The sequence below is a fragment of the Camellia sinensis genome, chromosome 6 (assembly GCF_055761805.1).
Source record: "Camellia sinensis isolate YWXY chromosome 6, ASM5576180v1, whole genome shotgun sequence".
NCBI classification, from domain to species: domain Eukaryota; kingdom Viridiplantae; phylum Streptophyta; class Magnoliopsida; order Ericales; family Theaceae; genus Camellia; species Camellia sinensis.
Window position 1 is genome coordinate 178,554,431 of NC_138966.1, and position 21,185 is coordinate 178,575,615.

General features: G+C 36.8%; 1 protein-coding gene across 4 annotated transcripts; it reads right to left on the bottom strand.

Moving 5' to 3' along the window:
• Positions 1–12,964: 12,964 nt before the first annotated feature.
• On the bottom strand, positions 12,965–15,892 carry LOC114302932 (1-aminocyclopropane-1-carboxylate oxidase homolog 1). 4 transcript variants are annotated; one of them, XM_028248043.2, is made up of 4 exons: positions 15,755–15,892; positions 14,573–15,155; positions 13,631–13,952; positions 12,965–13,366 (listed from the first exon to the last, which is right to left on the bottom strand). In XM_028248043.2, the coding sequence occupies exons 2-4, from the start codon at positions 15,118–15,120 to the stop codon at positions 13,121–13,123; spliced, it is 1,116 nt and encodes a 371-aa protein (XP_028103844.2). In that variant the 5' UTR covers positions 15,121–15,155; positions 15,755–15,892; the 3' UTR covers positions 12,965–13,120. The 4 variants fall into 4 exon arrangements, with proteins under 4 accessions (XP_028103844.2, XP_082731652.1, XP_028103843.2 ...); XM_082875526.1 differs by having other exon boundaries at positions 14,573–15,144; positions 15,755–15,887; XM_028248042.2 differs by having other exon boundaries at positions 14,573–15,172; positions 15,755–15,880.
• Positions 15,893–21,185: the final 5,293 nt, after the last annotated feature.

A 21,185-nucleotide genomic window follows, 5' to 3' on the forward strand; every position in this document is an offset into this window, starting at 1 on the left:
ACCCGCTCCCTGTACCCAAGGGTTAAGCGTTGTGACAGCCAGTAACTGAAGTTACCTCTGGCCAAATCTTGAACAAATAAATAAAAGCGAGCGAAAATAATATTTAAGTGAGGGTACCAAAATAATCATTGGTGCTTCTATTTATTTAAATTGTCAGAGCTGAACTATGTCTAACAAGTGCTTTATGCCTATCCCACGTGCGGGCCCTGACATGTCACCTGAAAATGGTAAACAACTATAAGCAGATGGCAGAGTGAGAAATATTATACTAAGAGCATAAGGGCATAAAATTCACCATGGATAATTATTAGGCTAAACAAAACTTGATATTAAAATACAGAATATATAATATGGAAATCATTTAACATATAATACAAAATAATCATAACCACGGTACGGAATGGAACATAACAGATGTATGGACTCAAGAGGTGACTCGTACGAACTCTAGAGGTGGCTCCCACCATAATGTAACACTTAGCTCCGTACAACACTTTGCTCCACATCAGAAATCAAAGTGTCAATGGATCCATAACAGACAGAGGGTCACAAAGTGACTAATCAGAGGGCCAATGGTTATTTAAATCCCCAAAAGGCATGGGACCTCTGTGGTGGTACTTATAAAATAATTACTCAAAACACATTTTAATAAACAGTTATATCCATGGATTTTCCTTAATATATCAAATAAGGTTCATAAATAAATAACATAATTAAAAATGCTAATATAATATATAAAATACAATTTACGTAAAATAAATTATGATAACTCAAAACATACATAAAATATATAAGGGTAACTCAAGGTATAATATAACTCACCTTAATATTAACCCTTAGCCTTTACTTTTCACCATGAAAGACCTTCTTGACTCCGAGTACTTTCTTTCCCTTTCTTTAATTGTTTTCTCCTCCTCCTTGTTCACAATGCCCCAGCTCCTTTTATACAATGTACAATACTTGCTCAGTAAGTTTAAGTGACACATAGCTACAAGACGTGGCCCCTATATTTGGCTGCTATCATCTTCCTCTACATTTGAAGCTTATCCCCACAAAAGGATAAGTTTAACTTAGTTATTTATTTATACTTTGACCCCTAAATTTTTTTACTAATTATATTATTTTACAAAATTACACATAATAATATAAAATAAATCGTATATTTTCCCAACTGTGATTAAATAATATTAGTATAAATTTTACAAAATATTTAAAAATCTGGGTTGTTACATAAGGTGTGTTTGACTATTAATTTGGAGAATTGATTTGGTATTTCTTGAGCTTTTCATACACACAGTGTGTTTTGTGGATGTGTGAAAGACACAAAAATATTAATTTATTTGAGGTTCTAATTATTAGGTTTGTATGATTAAAGTGGTGGAGCTGAGTGTTTGGAGTTGGTGTTGGAATATTGTTTTTTAAGCGTTTGAGGTAAGTAACCCTCTATCACTATTGTTTCATTTTTATTCCTACTGAATCGTTTAAAATTATAAATATTTATTTGGAGACTTCATGTTCTCTTAAAATAAAATATGGGTCAAGTATAAAACAACATCGAATATTATTATGAAAATTATTTGAATATTTTGTGAAACTATTCTGAAAATTGTACCAAAGGTTTATTCTGAAAATATTGAATATTTTATTTAAAAGTTGTGTATTGTTTGAATTTTGAACATCACTCTAGTCTGACTATGATTTGTACCCTGGCCAATAGGGGTTATTTAATGGCACATAAACTAGTTTCTTTTGGGGCTTTACCACTGGCCTATGTGTGGTTCTAGGCCTTGTCACGGGCTAACTGACCGTAGTCACCAAGACTTGGGTTTTGTGAATCAAATCATTGAACCATCTGAATATTGAACCATCGATTTGAACAACGAATTTACTTTGAATTATCTTGTTGGCTTTTTAATTAAAATGCATTGTGCATTGTTTATTTTTAGTAATGAAACCATCTTACAAATAATTATTCATTTATTGAATTGTAGCAAAAATTAAATTTATTGGTTATCGACTATTTATTTTTTTTGTATACTTGATCCAACTAGCAGTGATGGTTGGTTATTTACTGGGTTGTCTAGCTTTACCCTTATTTTATTTATTTTTTTCAGATTCTGAGGAGTAGAGCTGTGCTAGGTTTTTACTTGTGGGAGTGCCAAGAGTAGGACTATGATTTAAGTATTTGGGTTATTATTTTGTTAGTGGATTATATTAGTGGACTTGGTGGACAATTTCATATGATAAGAATTATCTATTTTTATGGATTTTAGCATTATGATAATTAAGGATTTAATTTGAGTATTTTACATTGTTGGTTATGTGTTGGACTCTTAACCTTGCATACTCACTTAATTGAGTGTGTGGCGTTGTCATGGAGCTTGGGGCGTGACAATTTTGTGGTATCAGAACCAGGTTGTAATTTTAAAGCCTGGTATAGAATAGTGGTGAGATTGGGTAGATGTAGGATTGGGAACGCTGATAATTTGATATAATGTTAATTTTATTTACATGTTATAGGAACTTGAGAATAAAATAAGATGAGGTTTTATTATTGATGCATATAGGTTCCAATGGAACATAAGGAGACATTGGCAAATATGGCTAGGAATACACGCCAGGGTCAAACGAATCGACGGACTGGTAATCACAATCGGCGAGGGAATGTGACTAATAATGATAGTGGTTCTCAAGCAGTTGGAGGAAATTAGGGGCAAGAGTTGGAACAACAAGAACAAGCTACAATCCCTAATCCAGTTGGAATGGTTCAAGTGCTTCAAACTTTGGCTGGGGTGCTGCAACAACAAACAACCATAGGGAATAACTTGACTAGACTTATGGAGCAACAACAACGGATGTAGCCAGGTGTTGGGTCACAACCGAGGCCACGTTGTAATATTACTGAGTTTAAGAAGATATCCTTGGCATTTGATGGGGCCACTGACCCTTTGGAGGCTGAAAAATGGTTGACAAAAATGGAAAAGTTGTTTCCTGTTTTTGAGTATACGGATGATCAGAAGGTGACCTATGCTACGTTTATGCTACAAGGGATAGCTATGATTGGTGGCAGATGGAGAAGCGCATACACAAGCATGATGCCAACCCCTATACATGGGAAAGGCTTAAGAATGCATTCAATGAGAAATACTTCCCTAGAAGTGTTCATTTACGAAAACAGAGGGAATTTTCGAAGTTGGAGCAAGGGAATAAGATGGTTGCAGAATATGAAGTCGAGTTTATAAAGTCGTCTAAATTTGCACCAGCATTTGAAACAGATGAGGATATCAGAGCACAAAAGTTCGAAGGTGGGCTAAGAATGAACATTATGTAACAGGTGGTTCCTGTCGAGTTACCTACTTTTGGAGCAGTGTTGAATAAGGCATTGTTGGTTGTGAGTGGCCTCACTAAAGCCCAAGAAGAGAAAGAAGAGAATTATAAGAAGAGGCTAGTTCTTCAAACTTCCAAACTAACAACAGTTCGAAGGGCAATGCTAAGAGACAAAACACTTCTTCGGTTGGGAGTTGGGGAAGTCGAACTGTGGGTGGTAGTGTTGACAAGAAGAACGATTGGGTACAGTGCACTAGATGTAATGGATTCCATCGGGATAGTGAGTGTCGTTGGAATACTGGGGCTTGTTTCTCTTGCGAGCAACAGGTGCACAAAATAGCAGATTGCTCTAACCGGAAGGGGCGTGAGACTGAATAGAAAGCATAGACAAATAAAGGAACTTCAACAGACAGAGTGTCTTCAGGAAATCAAAAGAAAAATGGAGGTCATAAGTCAAAGACTCAGGGTCGAGTGTACGCACTCACACAACAAGATGTTTAGACTTCCAATACGGTGGTGTCAGGTACTATTTTAGTGTCTTCTGTTTATACACATGTGTTATTTGATTCTGGAGCTACAAATTCATTTGTGTCTGTGGGATTTGTTAAGAAACATGGATGAAAATGTGTCTATAGAGAGATTGACTTATGTGTTGAAACCCCAATAGGAGGTGTTATAATTGCTGACTTAATTTTCAAATCTCGTGTGGTTAGTATAGATGGTAGGAGATTGCTTGTAGACTTGACTGTTTTGGATATGCATGACTTTGACATAATTCGTGGAATGGATTGGTTGGCAACCAATTATGCTTCTGTTGATTGTCGAGGCAAAAGGGTAGTATTTCAGATTCCTAATCAACCAAAATTTTGTTTTGTGGGTAGTGAAGTTAACACTCATCCTTTGGTAATCTCAGTTTTGCAAGCTAGACGATTGTTGAGGAATGGTTGCGAGGGTTATTTAGCTTCTATGAGAGATACCCGTGAGACTGAATTGAAGTTAGAGGATATTCTAGTTGTAAAAGAATTTTCCGATGTTTTTCCTGAATACTTACCGGGGTTGCCATCAGATAAAGAGATTGAGTTTGCCATCGAACTGATACCCGGCACGGGTCCTATCTCCAAGGCTCCGTATCAGATGGCCCCAGCAGATTTGAAAGAGTTGAAGGAACAATTACAAGAGTTACTAGATAAGGGCATTATTAGGCTTAGTGTTTCTCTTTGGGGTGTGCCCGTTTTATTTGTGAAAAAGAAGGATAGTAGTTTTCGCCTTTGCATTGATTACGAAAGTTGAACAAGGTGACAATTTGAAATAAATATCCTTTGCCTAGGATAAATGACCTATTCGATCAATTGCAAGGAGCACAAGTCTTTTCTAAGATTGACCTTCGTTATGGCTATCATCAGTTGAAGGTTAAGACGAAAGATATACCTAAGACAACCTTCCGAACTAGGTATGGGCATTATGAATTTTTAGTGATGTCGTTTGGGTTGACCAATGCGCCTGCAACTTTTATGGATTTAATGAACAGAGTATTTAAACCCTTCTTAGATCAGTTTGTGGTAGTTTTTATTGATGACATTCGTGTGTACTCGAAGAGTAAAGAGCAGCACGAAGAACATCTGAGAATAGTGTTGCAGATATTAAAGGAGAATAAATTATTTGTTAAATTAAAGAAGTGTGAATTTTGGCTGGAGAGTGTATCATTTTTGGGTCATGTGATATCTAAAGATGGGGTGTCTGTTGACCCCAAGAAAGTGGAGGCCATAGTAGAGTGGAATAGGCCTATTAGTGTCACTGAAATTTGTAGCTTCTTGGGTTTAGCAGGATATTATAGAAAGTTTGTTAAGGGATTTTCCTGAATTTCTATGCCTTTGACTCGTTTAACACAAAAAAAGGTTAAATTTGAGTGGTCTAATGATTGTGAGAAGAGTTTTCAGGATCTAAAGAGTTGATTAGTGTGTGCTCTAGTACTTATAGTTCCGTCCGGAGATGAAGGTTTTACCATCTATAGTGATGCATCGAAGATGGGCTTGGGTTGTGTCCTGATGCAGAATGATAAGGTAGTGGCATATGCGTTTAGGCAGTTGAAGCCATATGAGCAGAATTATCCTACGTATGATTTGGAGTTGGCTGCCGTGGTGTTTGCATTGAAAATCTGGAGGCACTACCTGTATAGGGTGAAATGTGAGATATTCACTGATCATAAAAGTTTGAAGTATATTTTCACTCAAAAAGAATTGAATATGAGGCAAAGACGATGGTTGGAGCTATTAAAGGACTATGATTTGACTATCAATTAACATCCAGGAAAAGCCAATACAGTGGTAGATGCCTTGAGTAGAAAGACCCCGAGTAATTTGGCTTCCTTGATCACTGACCAAAAGAATATCTTGAAGGACTTGCGAAGGTTGAATATCGAGATTAGATGGCACAACCATGGAGTGCAGTTTGCAAACCTTAGAGTTCAACCCACATTGATTGATAGAATTAAAGATGCTCAGGGAAGAGATCCTCAGTTGCAAAAACTTAAGGCTGAAATGGAAATAGGGCTACAGATGGAATTTTGTATGCATAAAGATGGAACCTTGAGGTTTGGAGAGAGGTTGTGTGTGCCTAATGATTTAGAGCTCAAGAGACAAATCTTGAGAGAAGCTCACAGTTCAGGATATACGGTACATCCAAGGAGCACTAAAATGTATAAAGACTTGAAAAGGGAAATTGCTCAGTATGTTGCTCAATGTTTGGTATGTCAGCAGGTGAAAGTTGAACATCAGAGACCTGCAGGTAAGTTACAACCTTTTCCTATTCCCGAGTGGAAGTGGGAACATATTACCATGGATTTTGTGATAGGGTTGCCTAGGACCCAAGGTGGTAACAATGCTATTTGGGTTATCGTTGATCGATTGACCAAATCCGCTCACTTTCTAGCTTTTAAGGTAGGGTTCTCCTTAGAGAGGTTTGCAAAATTGTATATCAAAGGGATTGTGAAGTTGCATGGTATTTCGGTGACCATAGTGTCTGATAGAGATAGCAGATTTGTATCTATGTTTTGGAGGAGTTTGTATATAGTTTTGGGTACTAGTTTAAATTTTGGCACAGCCTTTCATCCTCAAACTGATGAACAGTCAGAGAGAACTATTCAGATTCTTGAAGACATGTTGAGGCCTTGTGTTATTGTTCTTGGAGGTTCTTGGGATGAGCATTTGGCCTTAGTGAAATTCTCTTATAATAACAGTTATCATGTGAGCATTCAGATGGCCCCATATGAGCCGTTATATGGACGGAAGTGTAGATCACCTATTTGCTGGGATGATGTAGGCGAAAGGAAGCTGTTAGGGCCTAAGATTGTGCAACAAACAGTGGACAAGATCAATCTTATATTAGAGGGCTACTTCGCACTGCACAGAGTAGACAGAAAAGTTATGCATATAATAGGAGACGCAATTTGGTGTTTGGGGTTGGAGACCATGTGTTTCTTAAGGTGTCTCCTATGAAAAGAGTAATGAGGTTTGGTGTTCGTGGTTGAGTCCTAGATTTGTTGGACCATTTGAGGTTTTAGATCGAATTAGAGAGGTAGCTTACAGACTTGCTCTACTGCTTTCACTAGTTGGAGTTCATAATGTTTTCCATGTTTCGATGTTGAGGAACTATATACCGAATCCCAATCATGTGATTGATCATGCACCATTGCAGTTTATGGAGGATTTGACCTATGAGAAACACCCTATAAGAATTGTTGATAAGAATGAGCAAGTTTTGAGGCGTCGAGTCATCCACTACGTTAAGGTTCAATGGAGCAATCACTCGGAAAGAGAAGCTACTTGGGAACTCGAGGATGAAATGAGACAAAAGTATCCACAACTTTTTGAGACTCCAGGAATGTCAAATTTCGAGGACGACATTTCTTTTAAGGGAGGGGGGGGGGAATGTAAAACCCGAGTTATTTATAGAATTATTTTTGGATAGATTAATAGTTAAAATAAATTGTATGGGTAATTTAGTAATCTTAAGAATTAGGTTTTTTACCCTTCAAAAAAAAAAAAAAAAAGAAGGAAAAAGGGTTTTATATTATTTTGTTATCACAATTGCGCAAAGGATTCGAGGGAAGCGGCGGTAGGAATTGAGGGGAGCATTCTTGATGTTCATTGATTAAGGTACCTTTCTATACCGTTGTTTATTATATGTAAATAGATCAATAGGCTGACTAAAGGTGATGGAAAAGAAAACCTGTGGGGACGCCTAATGGATGTATGGTTCAACGTGTATAGTGTTTTGTGTAGGTTAATGATAAAAGTGCAATCTATTGTGTGGGTGTAGTTTTGACAATAAAGTTTGGTATATTAGATAAGGTGTGTTTGACTATTAGTTTGGAGAATTGATTTGGTATTTCTTGAGCTTTTCATACATATAGTGTGTTTTGTGGATGTGTGAAAGACACAAAAATATTAATTTATTTGAGGTTCTAATTATTAGGTTTGTGTGATTAAAGTGGTGGAGCTGAGTGTTTGGAGTTGGTGTTGGAATATTATTTTTTAAGCGTTTGAGGTAAGTAACCCTCTATCACTGTTGATTCATTTTTATTCCTACTGAATCGTTTAAAATTATAAATATTTATTTATAGGCTTCATGTTCTCTTAAAATAAAATATGGGTCAAGTATAAAACAACATCGAGTATTATTATGAAAATTATTTGAATATTTTGTGAAACTATTTTGAAAATTGTACCAAAGGTTTATTCTGAAAATATTGAATATTTTATTTAAAAGTTGTATATTGTTTGAATTTTGAACATCACTCTAGTCTGACTATGATTTGGACCCTAGCCAATGGGAGTTATTTATTGGCACAGAAACTAGTTTCTTTTGGGGCTTTACCACCGGCCTATGTGTGGTTCTGGGCCTTGTCACGGGCTAACTAACCGTAGTCACCAAGACTTGGGTTTTGTGAATCAAATCATTGAACCATCTGAAAATTGAACCATCGATTTGAACAATGAATTTACTTTGAATTATCTTGTTGGCTTTTCAATTAAAATGTATTGTACATTGTTTATTTTTAGCTATGAAACCATCTTACAAATAATTGTTCATTTATTGAATTGTAGCAAAAATTAAATTTATTGGTTATCGACTATTTATTTTTTTTGTATACTTGATCTAGCTAGCAGTGATGGTTGATTATTTACTGGGCTGTCTAGCTTACCCTTATTTTATTTATTTTTTTCAGATTCTCAGTAGAGTTGCGCAGGGTTTTTACTTGTGGGAGTGCCGAGAGTAGAACTATGATTTAAGTACTTGGGTTATTATTTTGTTAGTGGATTATATTAGTAGACTTGGTGGACAATTTCATATGATAAGAATTATCTATTTTTATGGATTTTAGCATTATGATAATTAAGGATTTAATTTGAGTATTTTACATTGTTGGTTATGTGTTGGACTCTTAGCCTTGCATGCTCACTTAAATGAGTGTGCGGCGTTGTCACAGAGCTTGGGTCGTGACACTTACTGTTCCAACTCGAGTTTTGATAATCAAATGTGTCCCATTTATCAAGGGGTTTGGAAATATCAACACCATCAATGGTGACAATAGGTTCACTCCACCCATAGATCACATAGTGCCAAACTTTCTCATCGATAGATTTTAAAAACGCTCTCATACGAGGTTTCCAATAAGAATAGTTTGTACCATCAAGTAATGGAGGTCTATGAGTTGAGTTACCTTCACGAATTGAATCCATATCACCAATCACACAAAATCACACTCTTATAGTTTTGATAAAAACAAATAGTGACCCTCTCAGATACCAAGTGAAAAGCCTAAGTGATTCGTGATTAGATCAAGATTTAATTATTCCAATTCTTAATCAATTAAAACTCACAATCTAAATCATCAAGCACGTACAAAAGTGATTTAGACTGTTGTTTTCGAAAATAATAAATCAACACAAACGATTTTTACATGGAAAAACCACAATTGAAGCACCTTCAATTGTGATAAAAAATCACGGGCGAAATGCCACTAATCAATCCACTACTGAAAAAAGAAAGATTACAAAGATAACGAACAAATTATCCAAACGCTTCTAATTTGTCTTCAAATCTTCTATATAGCTTTCACTGCAATCTTCGTCTCAGAATTGACTAGATTGAAGTTGAATTCACAACTTCTTTTGTCGAATCAATGACCACGCACAGTATCAAACTCCTTTGACACTCCACGTTTGAATCTCCGGATTCCACCGAAGAAGAACACTCTTGAATATGAACAAACAAACTCCTTGATGTATGTTTATCAAAACATGAGTTTAATATTCAATTAGAACATCAAGGAAAACTAGCAAACAAACCCCAAAACAAAACCCTAGAGCTCCCAAAACAGATCTGGGAGACTTAACCCTAACAAAAGACTTAAACACATATATAAAGAAAATAGGGGCCGCATACTCCGCTCGAGTGCAGAACACTTTGCTCGAGCAGATTCACTAAAACACGCGTGCAAATAAACAAGTTTTCACTCGAGCGCTGGAACCTACGCTCGAGCGCGAAATCACACTTCCCAGTATTTTTGCAAACACGCCCAACTACTGAGATAGTGCACATTCCGCTCGAGCGCAATTGTTCCCGCTCGAGCGGAAAGACCAAAAAACAAGGAAAAATTACAACTCTATAAAGCAGAGTTTGTTCGCGGATTTGGCAACAAAGGGACCTAACACAATCTAATCTGACAAATCAGACAATCAAACATAGCCTAAGGGTATTGATTAACCTAACCTAATCGGACAAATTGGATAATCAAACATGGCCTAAGGATATTGATTAACAATGCTTTAAGAATCTTATTAATAAATACCTTAGTGCTTAAAATAGTTATACATTTTGTACGAGACACATTTTATAAAAAATTATATAACTCACTACGAGAAAAAACACATTTGGCGACTAAATTTTTAGTCATCAAAAGTGAATTTTTAGTCGCCAAAAGTCGGGTTTTAAGTTTTCCCGACTAAATTTTTTAGTCGCCGGTTTAGTCGTTGGAAAACTGTCGCGAAAGGTATTGGCGACTAAAAAACTTTTAGTCGCCAAAAACCAAATCTGTAGCGACTAAAATTTTCGGCGCCAAAGCTCATTTATATTTTTTAAATTATACATTTGGCGACTAAATTTTTAGTTGTCAATAGTGAATTATTTTTTTTTAATTTATACATTTGCCGACTATTTTTTTGGTCGCCAATACTGAAACTTTTGGCGACTACTAATTTTAGTCGCCAAAAGCTTATTTCAGAAAAAAAAAAATTACCCTTTGCTCTTCCCAAATTTTGAACCACCAACCTCCCACATTCTAAACCTTTAGCAACACACTCTCTCCACTATGCCACAATAACACCACATGAATATATATGCAAAATATATTATTTATATAGTATATTGACCTGTATTAATATAAAATTATATATATGAACATAATTATTTTTATTCAATATAATTTATGTAAAAAATAAATTATTTATTAAAAAAAAAGGAAGCCACTTTTGGCGACTAAATTTTTTTAGTCGCCAAAAACCTTAGTTTCGGCTACTACCAATAATTTAGTCGCTAAAAAAATTAATTTCCGCCTAAAAATAACCACTTTCGGCGACTAAACTTAATTTTAGTCACCAAAACCTCCACTTTTGCCGACTAAACTGAATTTTAGTCGCCAATTGTCCACTTTTAGCTACTACATTTTTTTAGTAGCCAAAAACGTTTACTTTTGGCTACAAAATTTTTTTTGTCAGTAAAACACCTATAATCGGCGACCAAACTATTTTTTAGTCGCCAAAACCTATACTTTTGGCTACTAAATTTTTTTAATCGTCAAAAACCTTCACTTTTGGCTACTAAAATTGTTTTAGTCGCTAAAACCCATATAATCGGCGACTAAACTGATTTTTAGTCGCCAATAACTATACATTTGGCTACTAAACTATTTTAGTTGCCAAAAGTGAGACTTTTGGCTACTAATTCAATTTTAGACACCAATTGTCCTACTTTCAGCGATGAAATTTATATTTTTAGTCGCTAAAACTGCTTTTCCTTGCAGTGACTATTTTAAGTTTCTTAATAAAAGGTACTTATTAATAAAATTTATATTTTCAATCTTTATATAGTTTTCAAAGCTTATGTATATTTATTTTAAACTTTTTAGCCAGTATTTTTTTTTTACTCATTAGCAAAATCCATTTATATTATACTATTTTAAAAGTCTTTGTAGCACTTAAACCAAACCAAATTAAGTCTTAAATCCCATCAAATGGGGTTGGCTACATGAATCCTTGTGTTATCTTTTAAGCAGATGCATACAACATGCTCTAGGGATGAATATTATTACTAGCATATATAACTCATCATGGTTTTGTTGATTTTCAAATAAACTATAATAGCATAGCCTTAATTGATAGAGAGAAAAAGAATTATTGACAGTGCCATACAATACAATCAAAGCAAAGTTGTTGAAGTATTGGAGAAAATTAAACATGGGGGAAACATTGAGATTGTCCAATTGAATGGTGCACCGTGTATACTTGGTAGTGCCATCTGGTGCACAACGCCATCAAGAAGGCTCCTAGAAGGAAGATTTTCGACAAGTATACGGTGGCATGGAGACTTCTTTGCAAGAAATTGACCAGGCCAGATGTATTTTAGAGCTTGCAATTGCTCAATTCTCATTGGATAAGTGAACGTTTGGAAGGCATACATTGATTTGGAATCAAACAATGACCGTGAGAGAGCTAGACACCTTTTCGAGAAGCACACATTGATTTCGAATCAAACAATGACCGTGAGAGAGCTAGACACCTTTTCGAGAAGTTTCTGGAGTGAACGAAGCACGTGAAGGTGTGGTTACGCGATGTTTGAGGCATTTACTGATGGAGAGAATCTATTGAAGAATGAGATGCAATGCATTCAATGTGCGCAAAACGTTTCTGAGAGTGCAGTTGACTATTTTAGAATATCTGCATCAGAATTGAAAGAAGATAGGGCAATGCTAATGGAGGAGTGGTTAAGAACAGAGAAAAGTTTAGGTGAGATAGGTGATATTGATTTGGTCGCTGCCACGCAGCCATGGAAAGTCAAGAAGAGACGGCTGATAAAAACTGAGGATGGTTCAGGTGTGTATGGGTCCCAGTCATCAAATATGAAGATTTTAGAAGCTGCCTATAAATGGAAGAAACAAAAATATTGGTTCTGAGTCAACATTTGTAATTTTTTTTTTTATTAAAACATTCTATTAAGTTGTAAATATACTGATTTAATACAATGTAACAGAATAACAATTAACATAATTCAGAATATAGTATTATTGAGAAAGAAATAAAATAGTTTTAAAAAAATTGCTTACTTATTTGCGAGTATCATTTTGTCTGAAATTGAGATTTGGGTTGCAATAGTTATGGTTTTTTTTTTTTGGTTGTTTGCATGAATTTAGTGTATGTAAAGGCTTGCATCAAGTTTTTGTAACTAGATTTATATCACCGCTACAGCACTTTTGGTGTTATGAAAGTTCCAAAGACCAAAAAAAAAAAAGTACTTCCAGTTTTTTCCTTAATCAGTCCTCAAATTTGGTTCAAGCAAGACATTGTTGGCAGCACTTCCATTGGTAAAGTACCAAAAAGAAAAGATAATGATAATGATATAAATAGTTCTGGGAATTACAAATTGAAGGAAACAGTTGGAAAGACCCTGATACCCACAAACTTTGTTCCTTTATTACATGGTAATAGTTTTGTGGAATGTATAGTTCTTAATAGCTTCATAGCTTGAAATGGTCGAGCAAAGACTCGTCAAGTGCCTTAGCTTTAAACTTGCCAATATATTCACTTACCAGAAAATTCCTATACAGAGGAGGATTTTGTTCTGTTATCAATTCTTTGATTGGGCCATACAGCTTTGGAGTTGCAAAAGCACCACTAAAAAAGAATGCCACAGAAATTCTTGGTCCAACATTGTTGGCAAGCACTCTATGATCCACACTTCTAAACTTGTCATTTGATATTATCTGAATCAAAACAATAAAAAACATTAGAAAGTTTAAAAATGTAGCAATGCTACGTACCTAGAAAAAATACTCAGAACACTCTTTGATCAGAGTAATTATCATGTCTTCTTGGAACTCCATGTTGGCTATATGCCCACCTAATAACGGGGAGCTATGTCTTTACATAGCCCACACCACCATAAAATTTATTTTTTTGAGTATTTTTTTAGACACATAGCAATTCTGTTACGTGTGACAGATAACAAATAATGACTTGGAACAAACCTGGAGAAGATCACCAATATTAACAACCAAACCTCCATGAATTGGTTGAACATCAACCCATTGATTTTGATGCATGACTTGGAGGCCTCCAAGCTGGTCTTGTAGCACTACAGTTAGGAATGCAGGATCAGAGTGCTTGCTAGCTCCCAAAGTTAGCTCTGGCTCTGGGCATGCTGGATAGTAGTGACCCAAAAAACTGCGACCTCCACCACATTCGATGGCTGTTAAGTGGTCACGTTTGAGGCCAAGAGCCTCTGATAATAACTCAAACAGAGTATCTCCCAACTTAGTAACATTCTTAATGTACTCAATTGCTGAAGCTCTTCAAAATTATAAAGAACAAATATAGTATTAGTTGCCTTCTCAAATTATGGTTCTGATTTTCAATTTTTACATACGTAATGACAGAACAGGTGGAACTGATATTCCATGGATATAGATAGATGGTTTGATTTGAAATTTTACATAGGTAATTGATCACATAACTAGTGACTCTGGTTGTTTGATGATTCAAACACCAGGAACTAGACCCCGTTCTAAATCAGCAACCATGCACCAAGTAATGTTAGGGATCATGAAAAAAATATCATGAAGATGATCATGAAAAATTCTCTATCTTTGGATTACCTATACAATAAAACACCACACACTAATCAAGGGATAAAAAATCTTCATGATGGATTTCATGATATGTTTTTCATAATCCCTAGCATTAACTGAAGCACAACTTTAGTCCATTTATTTTATATTTGTAGATCAATTGACTATATGTTGCTTAAAGTGCCAAAGAATTACAACTTTACTATAAGGTCAAATAGTAACCAACTTACCCAGTAAAATCACAGAGCAGTTTCAACTATAAGTAAATAGCTAAAGTCTTTCCAAATTTATCAACAATGATATGATTAATCAGGATCTGAGCATATAGATGAAATTGCATACCTGCAAGCAGTGGGAACTTCTTCTGGGTCAAGATGATCAGAAACCAGCATGGAGATGCTCAAAGTGTCCCTCCAATTCGCAGCTCTTGACTGAAACAAATCATAATTGGTTTCCAATCTCACTCTTCTCATCTGATCACGCGTATAGTATGATTTCTTTACCTCAGGATTTTGTTCGTGAAACATTCGTATACCATCAATCATTTCATCCAACACACTGCAGGGGATTCCATGATTCACCACTTGAAAAAATCCCCACTTCTCTGATGCAATTCGAACTTCCTGGACAACCGCCACGTGCCTATCTTCTTTTTCAATACCACTCAGATCAATGATAGGAATTTGTAAGCTGGTCTGGCAAATTTTCAACTCCTCAACAAGTTCATCCGGTGGTCGAATGAATATTTTAGGGACTTTGTCCACCCCGGCATCAATTAGCCCTTTGACACCGGTTTTTGAGTCATCAAAAGCCTTCAGCTCTTTTGTCCGGTCATAATCCACTTTACTTTCAGCTGTGGATTCTTTGGTGATATCCATTGTTTGTTTCATTGAAGGCAAGAAGATGGAGGTGAACTGGTTGAAGTCTACCAGATTTTAAACACTATTTTCAATTGTTTAATCAATCAAGTTGTCGTAAAAATATGAACTTGATCATAAATCACAATACTTCATATGTTCAAAATTATTCTCCAAAGTCAACGTTGGACACAATAGAAGAGAACAGAACAGACGGTAAGTGGATGCATGATAAATAGATGGTTATAAAGTGCTTAATCAGAGCATCAATAGTTATTTTACTCCACAAGACATGGGACCGTCAAAAGGTTATAAAGTGAACTACATCGGTGGTTATTTAAGTTTCTCAAGACAAGGGACCTCACTAAAATGATAGTTCAGAGAGTTAAGGATTATTTAAATCCTGTAAGGCATAAGACCGTCAGAGGCTGACAGTTCAGAGAACCAATGATTATTTAAGTTTCGAAGCCATGGGACCTCCGTGGTGGTCTTGTAAAATAATTGTTTAAAAGCACATTTAATAAACAGTTATATCATAGGTTTTTATTTGTAAGCAAATAGAGTTCATAAAATAAATAACACAGTTAAAATGTTAACAAAATTTATATAAAATAATTCATAAAACGATAAAATAATTTATGATTACTCAAAATATAATATAACTCACCTAACGACTCCTAATTATACTCCCCTTCACCGCGAGCTGACTCCCTTTCTCTTTATGTTTGTACGTTTCTTTCTTCTATTCTTTTTTGTTCTTGTTGTGTTCATAGCACCACTTCTCCCTTTTTATGCTAAGGCTTTGTTTGGGATACACATTTGGGCTAAAATAATTATATAGGATAAAATAGGTTATTTTAATAAAATAGGATAAGATGTCACATTCAAACCATTATCATTTTATTTTTTTTTTTCAAAAAAATAAAAAAATAAAAAAAAAACTTATTACAAACGAGACTTTTTAATCTCAAATTAAAATAGTTAAAAAAATTAAAAAGCCAATCTACATTCCAAACCGACTCTGTAAGATATAATACTTGATTATTACGTTTTGGGTAACACGTAACCTACCTAATTTGTGGCCACCATCAACCTTCTAGATTGAGGCTTATCCCACAAATGGGTAACTTTAGTTTAGTTGCTTATTTATACTTGGGCTCAAATACTAAAGTAATTGCATTATTATTTTTTTTTGGTAAAATACAATACCCCTAATTGTAAAGTAAATTACATTTTAGTAAATACAAAATATTCTTTTCTCTTTTTTTTTTTAATTTTTAATTTTTAATTTTATTATTATTATTATTTAACCATGATTAGTTGATATTAACATAATTTTAAAATTAATTAAATATTTGACGTGTCACAATGGGGGCACCAGACATTTCTTTTAGGAGATCTGTATTATAAAATTATCATATTTTCATATGACTTAAAATACATCATCTCAAGTTGCATATCATTAATTCCACATTAGGGGGATTTTTCCAAAATAAATAATTAACGTTCTAGTCAAAATTTTAGATGAATATATATAGGAATATGTACATCCATTGCATCATCGCAAGTTGCATATCATTAATTCCACATTAGGGGGATTTTTCCAAAATAAATAATTAACGTTCTAGTCAAAATTTTAAATGAATATATATATGATCTGCCCCAATCAGAAAAATATCTTCAAAAATATTATTTTATTGCACACCATGCACATTTACATAGCAAGCATCTGGTTGACCTTATGGCTGTTCAGAGGAATAATATATGACAAGGGTGATGTGAGGTGTCTAGTTTTCAAAGATCAAATGGAAGTCATAAAAGAAAGCACAACTATATGAAAACCAGACAAGCAGAGAAGCTTGATCTATAGTGTATTTGAATTTCAAGAACCACAAAATAAACAAGATCTATACTGATGATGTTAATGTATAATGTGCATGTAATGTATAATGTATATAGTATAATATATTATAGGATAGAGTATAGAAAGCATATGATTCTTTTCTTTCGGTTGTAAAGGCCAAACACCACTCACACACTTTCATTATTACACATAGCTTTTGTCTTCTCCTTTCGGTGCTTCCTCTATAAATGAGCATCACTCTTGTAACCAATTTATAGTGAATACAACATTCATTCAGATATCTCACATATCTCACATGGTATCAGAGCACAGGTGTTTTGCCTAGTCTCTTCTTCCGCTGCACTACATTTTTTTGCTTAGCAGATTGCTGTGTATCTCGTCTGCATCACATTTTGACAGATTGTTGCATATCTCGACCTTATCTAACTTACATATTGGACCACACCAGTACCTTCGTCTCCTCACAACGAATCCAACGCCACCAAATTCATCAACAGCTGACGTTCCACGCGCCTCCACGCGCCGCCAGAACTTCAGGCCACGCGCTTCCTCGTTCTCAGACGCGCTCTACGCGCCTCATACACTTGTCCCGTGCTATTGTGCGCCACGACCTCATCTGCTAACGTGAGCCGCGTGTTTCTGATGTCAGCCGACGTCAGCCTAGCTGCTTTCGTGCGCCGCTTGTTCTCCTCTGCTATTGTACGCCGCGCACTTCTCTGCTAACATGCGCCGCGCCTGTGACATCATCCCTGTAGCCAGTGACATCATCCTGTTTGACCAGAATTGTTGACCAGACCAGCCCACTTACTTTGACAAGCCAATTTAGTGCCTTTCTGGTCATATTTTTTGGTCAGTTCACTCCTTTCCCACTGATTTCGACCCTCTGAATTCACTGGTAACCTCGAATTTTTCAGATTCTACCTCGATAGTACTATTTTTCCCTCATGGATCGCCTTGACTCCTCTAACCACCCTATTTCTGTTGTTCTTGACGGGACTAACTATGTCTTATGGGCACAAGCTATGTCTGGGTTCCTCAAAGGAAAGAAACTTTGGCGCATCATCATTGGGGATGTGTGCAAACCCATCCAAGCAACCACGGAATCCGCTGCCAAATATGTCGACTGTCTGGAGGATTGGGATAGTAAAAACTATCAGATCATTACTTGGTTTCGCAATACTTCTATTACAGCTATCAACCTTCAGTTTGGTCGGTTCCAACTTGACTCTGCTTCCTCTCCAGCCAAGGCCATCTGGGATTTTTTACAGGAACGCTATCAAACTACTGGCCTTGCTCACCAATATTAGCTTCTGAGTCATCTTCACCGTATGCGCCAAGAAACAACTCAGACCATTAATGATTTCCTCTCCTAAATGTATTATGTTTGGGATTAGCTCGTTCTTTCTGAACCTCCATGGGATTGTACTAAGGATACTGCCTTGTTTACTACTTACCGTGACCGACATCGCTTGGTTCAGTTTCTCATGGCTCTTACTTCCCGTTTTGAGCCAGTACGCACATCTCTCCTTCATCGCACTCCTTTACCCACTCTTGAGCAAGCAATTTCTGAACTCCTGTCAGAGAAAACCCGGTTTGGTACTCTTCATCCGCACCCTGTGGACTCTGTTCTTGCTACTTCCCAGATTCGGAGTTCTCCTTTCCCACATTTACCACAGAAGTCAACTTTCTGCAACTACTGTCAAAATCGCAGTCTTCCGTCGACTCATCTTCTGGTTAATCGTCCTGTTCGCCTTTGTCGGTTTTGCAACAAGACTGGTCCTAGTCATCTCCAGCAAGATTGCTTCCGCAATCCCGCCCGTGTCTCTCGCAATGGTCCTTCCCCCGGGCATTTTTCCCGCAGCACCTCACACCGTTCTGGGACTTCGTTTAAACCAATCCCTGCTCAACGCACTGCTGCTGCTGCCTCAAAGGATTTACCTTCCTCTGTCCCTATAGATCCTTCCACTCTAGTCTTCTCTCAAACAGATGTCGAAGCCATGTTTCAACATTTTTGGCAGAACTCCGGTACTCCTCCCTCTACTGCTTTGTCTGTCACCGAAGGTAACACTTCCTGGTACTTTGACTCCGCTTGTTGTAATCACATGACCTTTGACTCTACTATTTTTACTCCTCTCTTTTCTACTCCTCATGTTCCTTCTATCCATACTGCTGATGGGTCTCTTCTGTCTGTAAGTCATGTTGGTTCTGTTTCCACCTCTCACTTATCTTTATCCCATGTATATCTTATGCATGCTCTCACTTTAAATCTTATCTCCATTAGTCAATTATGTGAGCATGGTCTAACTGTTACCTTTTCCCATACTGGTTGTTTGGTGCAGGACCCTCGGACGGGGCAAACTCTTGGGATAGGCCGTAAGCATGGACGCCTCTACGAACTTATCCATCTTCATGTTCCGGATTCTTCTCATATCACAGCTGCTACCACTGCTACCACTGCTCCTCCTTTATCTCCTTTTCAGCTTTAGCACTATCGTTTAGGCCATCTTTCTGTTGGTCGTTTAAAAACTTTAATTTCTAGTGGTCATTTAGGTCCTGTAAGTTCTGATGCTTTAGATTATGTGTCCTGTCAACTTGCTAAACAACTTGTTTTGTCGTTTAATAAAAGTGACTCTGTTTCTCTTGCACCATTTGATCTCATCCATTCTGATATTTGGGGACCCTCTCCTACTCCCACTATGGGCGACGCCCGCTATTTTGTTGTTTTTATAGATGATTTTTCCTGTTTTACATGGTTGTTTCTTATGAAAACTCACTCTGAGCTCAAACAACTTTATTACAATTTTGCTGCAATGGTTAACACATAATTTTCTAAAACTATTAAGCTTTTTCGCTCCAACAATGCCATGGAATATAAATATTTTGACTTTTTTTCCTTCCTTCAGAGTCATGGTACTCAACCTCATTGTTCCTGTCCCGGTACGTCTCAACAAAATGGGCGTGCTAAACGGAAACATCAGCATATTCTCGACACTACTCATGTTCTTCTTCTGTCTTCCTCTTGTCCGGAACATTTTTGGGGAGAGGCAGCTCTCACTGCTGCTTACACTATCAATTGTATCCCTACACCTGTCATTCATAATCACACTCCTTATGAGCGTCTGCATGGCACCTGTCCCCCTTACACCAACTTTAGGGTCTTTGGCTTTGCCTGTTTTGTTCTTCTCCAACCTCATGAACGTACCAAACTTGAACCTCGTTCCCACCTTTGTTGCTTCTTGGGCTATGGTATTGAACATAAAGGGTATCGTTGTTGGGATCCTCTCTCCCAATGACTTCGTATCTCTCATCATGTGGTCTTTTAGGAACACAAAATGTTTTCCTCTCTCTCTCTCTTCCGCTTGTCCGTTCCCTCACCCTCTCTGTTTTTTACTGATCCTTTCACCGATCTGTTTTCTGATGAGCTTACTCCACCACCCTTGCCAGCCTCTCTCGAGTTTTTTGATCCGCTTACTCCACAGCCCCTGCCAGCCTCTCTCAAGGTCGCCTTGCCTCCTAGTCTGTCCCATGCCCTTGCTCCCTCTGATGGTCCTGCTCTTGCTCCCTCGGGCTCCTCCCCTCCTGCTGAGTCTCTTCCTCTGGCTCCTCCTCCTTCTGTTCGACCGCGTCGGGTAACCCAACGTTCTACTCGTCTTCGTGACTTTATTGCTGGTTCTACTGCTTTTTCTACTTATGAACCGACCTCCTATCGTGAGGCTCGCTCTAATCCTCTTTGGCAGCAAGCTATGACTACTAAATTGTAGGCTTTAGATAAAACTCATACTTGGGACATTATTGATCTTCCTCCTGGCAAGTCTACCATTGGCTGCAAATGGGTATACAAAATCAAGGCTTGTTCTGATGGATCTATTGAGCGCTACAAAGCCCGCCTTGTTGCCAAAGGCTTTAACCAAGAATATGGTATTGACTATGAAGAGACCTTTGCTCCTATTGCTTGTCTCACCTCTGTTCGCAGCTTGATTGCTGTTGCTACCTTCCGACAATGGGATCTTTATCAACTGGACGTGACCAATGCTTTTCTTAATGGTGTTCTTCTCGAGGAGGTCTACATGCAACCTCCCCCTGGGTCTACTTATCCACCTCTTAAAGTCTGCAAACTTCAGCATGCTTTATACGGTCTCAAACAAGCTCCATGCGCTTGGTTTACCAAGTTCAGCTCTACTATTCATGAATGTGGTTTCACCTCCAGCTCTTATGATACTGCTCTTTTTATCCG

Bases quoted from the DNA above. Each gene is read 5' to 3' on its own strand.
- LOC114302932 (XM_028248043.2), bottom strand. From the start codon at position 15,120: ATGAAACAAACAATGGATATCACCAAAGAATCCACAGCTGAAAGTAAA. The intron at 13,953-14,572 runs GTATGCAATTTC...ATAATTTTGAAG, and splicing joins GAAGTTCCCACTGCTTGCAG to AGCTTCAGCAATTGAGTACA. The intron at 13,367-13,630 runs GTTTGTTCCAAG...GTTTTGATTCAG, and splicing joins ATATTGGTGATCTTCTCCAG to ATAATATCAAATGACAAGTT.